We start from the raw sequence: 4,989 nt of genomic DNA, 5'->3' as shown, positions 1-4,989 counted from the left end.
GATGAAGCTGAGGAGGTGTGAGGAGGAGGAGGGGTGAGGAGGAGGACGGGTGAGGGTGAAGAGGAGGTTGAGGAGGGGTGAGGAGGAGGAGTAGGTTGAGGAGGAGGAGGAGGAGGAGGAGGGGTGAGGAGGGAGGAGTAGGTTGAGGAGGGGGGGGGGGGGGGGAGGAGGAGGAGGAGGGGTGGGAGGTGGGAGGTTGAGGAGGGTGAGGGAGAGGAGGAGGAGGAGGAGGGGTGAGGAGGAGGAGTAGGTTGAGGAGCGGTGAGGAGGAGGGGGAGGAGGAGGTGACTAAAGGCTTTATCCATGGTGACTAAAGGCTTTATCCATGGTGACTAAAGGCTGTATCCATGGTGACTAAAGGCTGTATCCATGGTGACTAAAGACTGTATCCATGGTGTCTAAAGGCTGTATCCATGGTGACTAAAGGCTGTATCCATGGTGACTAAAGGCTGTATCCATGGTGACTAAAGGCTGTATCCATCACGGTGACAGGTCATTCTCTCAGTCCATCCATCACCGGAACGGAACAGGTAAAAAGAGAGAGATCAATTGACACAAATCTTCTCAGGAGATTACCCCAGTTTTATACACTGATGCACAGATAATGTACACCATAAAATTATTATGTTCAGACAGAAACTGTGATTTCGTGCAATATTTAAGCTAGTCTGAAATAAATGCTGAGGCCTCAAAGTTTTCAAGTAGAGAGTGAAACACTCCTCTATGCCTGCTTGGAGAGATACTGGGGATGGCTCTTTACCTTGGTGCCTCTCTCTCTCTCTCTCTCTCTCTCTCTTTGTCTCTCTCTCTCTCTCCCTCTCTCTCTCTCTCTCTCTCTCTCTCTCTCTCTCTCTCTCTCTCTCTCTCTCTCTCTCTCTCTCTCTCTCTCTCTCTCTCTCTCTCTCTCTCTCTCTCTCTCTCTCTCTCTCTCTCCCTCTCTCTCTCTCTCTTCTCTCTCTCTCTCTCTCTCTCTCTCTCTCTCTCTCTCTCTCTCTCTCTCTCTCTCTCTCTCTCTCTCTCTCTCTCTCTCTCTCTCTCTCTCTCTCTCTCTCTCTCTCTCTCTCTCTCTCTCTCTCTCTCTCTCTCTCTCTCTCTCTCTCTCTCTCTCTCTCTCTCTCTCTCTCTCTCTCTCTCTCTCTGTCTCTCTCTCTCTTCTCTCTCTCTCTCTCTCTCTCTCTCTCTTCTCTCTCTCTCTCTCTCTCCTCTCTCTCTCTCTGCCTCTCTCTCTCTCTCTCGCTGTCTCTCTCTCTCTCTCTCTCTCTCTCTCTCTCTCTCTCTCTCTCTCTCTCTCTCTCTCTCTCTCTCTCTCTCTCTCTCTCTCTCTGACATAATGTAATGGTGTATGTATAGAAATGTCATTCCGTTGCTAGATTATTTGGTTCCCTACCAGTCTGAGTTCTTTAGCCTCCCAACTCCTTTTGTTTCCTTCTTGTCTCTGTCACTTCAGTGTTCCCTGTGTCACAGAAGACGCCCACTTAGCTAATCACCTTGGCGCGTTAACGTGGGCATACATACGGTGCCAGATTTTGATTTACCGTGCCACTTCACACACCCCTTAGGTTGCGTCTCAAATGGCACCCTATTCACTACATAGTGCACCATTTTTGACTAGGGGTGTATAGCGCTCTTGGTCAAAAGTAGTGCACTATTTAAGGAATTTTGGGATGCACCCCTTGATGCATTTTCATTTTCATTTCCATCCGTCCTTCAGGTTCTAATGGCGTCTCTCTGTGTCCATCTATTCTTCTGTATGAAGATTTAAATGTAAAGGTATTTGCCAGCTCTTTGTCCAGGGATTGAACGCTCCATAAACATAAACCCAGTATAATTGCTTTAGAATAGAGAAACCATAAATTAAACGTTCCCGCAGAAATCGAATTAGCATAATACATCGAATTAGCATAATAAAAACATTTTCATCAATATCTGTCAGTTTATACTAGAAATATCAGTTTTTTTTTTGTTGCATTGGATGAGTCTCAATCCACCGCATCCACCTATGTCGCACTTCCGTATATGCGGTGAAAGAACTAGAGCGGGTGTTTGTCAGACAATCAGACGTCCCGAAAATCGGTCTTCTCACAAAATCGTTTGTAGCATCCGAACGGTTTTGCCTACAAAACCAAAGACGAGACTCTCACGAACACGATGGCGTTCTCCGTTTTGCTGTACGGCCCCCCACAAGCGTCTTGGGACTCGTCTGGAGTCGGTGCAGCCGATCTGCCAACTTCTGTCTGTAGCGTCCCAACAGTTTGGGCTACACACTGATATGACCCCTCTGTGGACAGGTGAGATTCTCACCAACACGTACATGTTTTGATCTAGGACGCCCACAGGCCTCACAAGACTTGTCTGAAGGTCCCCCGGTACCAGTAAAAAAGATTAATGGAAATACAGAATATATGGAGTCTGTTTAGTACCAAAAATAAGGGGTAAATATATATATATATATCCTGATCTTTTTTATTTTTACATTTTAGTCATTTAGCAGACACTCTTATCCAGAGCGACTTACAGTTAGTGAGTGCATACATTATTCATACTGCCCCCCCGTGGGAAACCCACCCCTTTCGCTCCAAGCTACGGGGCAGTGATTTATATATCTCAGTGGGTACTATCTGTTGTTCCATTCAGTGAAACTGTGTCACGTCTAATCCCGCTCCGGCGCCGGACGAAGCCCATTTAATAACCGCCGGACCAGGCAACCCGTCATGACTTCATCACTGCCCTGATTACTCCCCACTTTATCTAGCACTTCCCTAGCAACTATTCAGGCGGTATTGGTTCAGTTTTCCTGTCCAGACACTTCTCATGTTTTGTAACTCTCATGATCTCATCTAACTATCGTGATCCAAACATCACAATGCATCTATCTATGATAATCCAAACATCACAATGCATCTATCTATCATGATCCAAACATCACAATGCATCTATCTATGATAATCCAAACATCACAATGCATCTAACTACCATGATGTAGGGCAGAATTGGGCCTCTTTCCAGTGGTAATGAAAGTACAAAAAAGATCATTACAATTTTGACTTCACCTAAATTCAAGTCCAAATTCAAGTTTCCAATTTAAAGCACTTCAAACCCAAGAGCTGAGCCCAGAAACGAGCCCTCTCAGTCAGCTGGTGTTGGACCTAACCAACCAAGATGACACCGGCACCGCTTCAAAATAAAGAATTCCAATAAACAAAATCATGAACCAATCAAAGGACTCATATTTACAACATTGGAAAAACGAAACAAAATCCCAAAGCCGACTAAATTGCGATCTGGCTCTGAACAGAGAATATGAATTGGCTGATTATCTCTACTCTGTCAGAGATACGAAGCAGAGACAGATCCTTACCAAGTACAGGCACAATAAATAGAATAATAAAATAAAAATAATCCAGAGGTGGGTCAGGGAACCAGGAGGCCAGCGGTGGGTCAGGGAACCAGGAGGCCAGAGGTGGGTCAGGGAACCAGGAGGCCAGCGGTGGGTCAGGGAACCAGGAGGCCAGCGGTGGGTCAGGGAACCAGGAGGCCAGCGGTGGGTCAGGGAACCAGGAGGCCAGCGGTGGGTCAGGGAACCAGGAGGCCAGCAGTGGGTCAGGGAACCAGGAGGCCAGCGGTGGGTCAGGGAACCAGGAGGCCAGAGGTGGGTCAGGGAACCAGGAGGCCAGCGGTGGGTCAGGGAACCAGGAGGCCAGCAGTGGGTCAGGGAACCAGGAGGCCAGCGGTGGGTCAGGGAACCAGGAGGCCAGCGGTGGGTCAGGGGAACCAGGAGGCCAGCGGTGGGTCAGGGGAACCAGGAGGCCAGCGATCAGAGGAAGAATCCAGGCAGGTGGAGGTGATCACAGCAGCACAGTCCAGACAAAGAGGTAGACTAATAGCCAACTAGCAAGCTAGTTAGCACTAAGAAACCAAGGTTGGAAAAGTCACAAAACTCCATAGACAAAAACAACAGGCCTAAAAGTAGACAAAACAACAGGCCTGAAAGTAGACAAAAACAACAGGCCTAAAACAACAGGCCTGAAAGTAGACTAAAACAACAGGCCTAAAACAACAGGCCTGGAAGTAGACTAAAACAACAGGCCTAAAACAACAGGCCTGAAAGTAGACTAAAACAACAGGCCTAAAACAACAGGCCTGAAAGTAGACTAAAACAACAGGCCTAAAACAACAGGCCTGAAAGTTGACAAAAACAACAGGCCTGAAAGTAGACTAAAACAACAGGCCTAAAACAACAGGCCTGAAAGTAGACAAAAACAACAGGCCTGAGAGTAGACAAAACAACAGGCCTAAAACAACAGGCCTGAAAGTTGACAAAACAACAGGCCTAAAACAACAGGCCTGAAAGTAGACTAAAACAACAGGCCTAAAACAACAGGCCTAAAAGTAGACAAAAACAACAGGCCTGAAAGTAGACTAAAACAACAGGCCTAAAACAACAGGCCTGAAAGTAGACAAAAACAACAGGCCTAAAAGTAGACAAAAACAACAGGCCTGAAAGTAGACTAAAACAACAGGCCTAAAACAACAGGCCTGAAAGTAGACAAAAACAACAGGCCTGAAAGTAGACAAAAACAACATGCCTAAAACAACAGGCCTGAAAGTTGACAAAAACAACAGGCCTAAAACAACAGGCCTGAAAGTAGACTAAAACAACAGGCCTAAAACAACAGGCCTGAAAGTAGACAAAAACAACAGGCCTAAAAGTAGACAAAAACAACAGGCCTGAAAGTAGACTAAAACAACAGGCCTAAAACAACAGGCCTGAAAGTAGACAAAAACAACAGGCCTGAAAGTAGACAAAAACAACAGGCCTAAAACAACAGGCCTGAAAGTTGACAAAAACAACAGGCCTAAAACAACAGGCCTGAAAGTAGACTAAAACAACAGGCCTAAAACAACAGGCCTGAAAGTAGACTAAAACAACAGGCCTAAAACAACAGGCCTGAAAGTTGACAAAACAACAGGCCTAAAACAACAGGCCTG

The 4,989-nt window shown here is 46.3% G+C and overlaps 1 protein-coding gene across 1 annotated transcript; it reads left to right on the top strand.

The window, feature by feature from the left end:
- Positions 1-2,148: 2,148 nt before the first annotated feature.
- Positions 2,149-3,876, top strand: LOC123485669 (circumsporozoite protein-like). Its single transcript, XM_045216761.1, has 2 exons — positions 2,149-2,209; positions 3,416-3,876. Exons 1-2 carry the CDS (start codon positions 2,149-2,151, stop codon positions 3,874-3,876), a joined length of 522 nt encoding a protein of 173 aa, XP_045072696.1.
- Positions 3,877-4,989: the final 1,113 nt, after the last annotated feature.

Source organism: Coregonus clupeaformis, unplaced genomic scaffold (genome assembly GCF_020615455.1).
Source record: "Coregonus clupeaformis isolate EN_2021a unplaced genomic scaffold, ASM2061545v1 scaf0791, whole genome shotgun sequence".
NCBI lineage: Eukaryota > Metazoa > Chordata > Actinopteri > Salmoniformes > Salmonidae > Coregonus > Coregonus clupeaformis.
The sequence above is the reverse complement of the archived record's forward strand: the minus strand, read 5'-3'. Positions and strand labels throughout refer to the sequence as shown.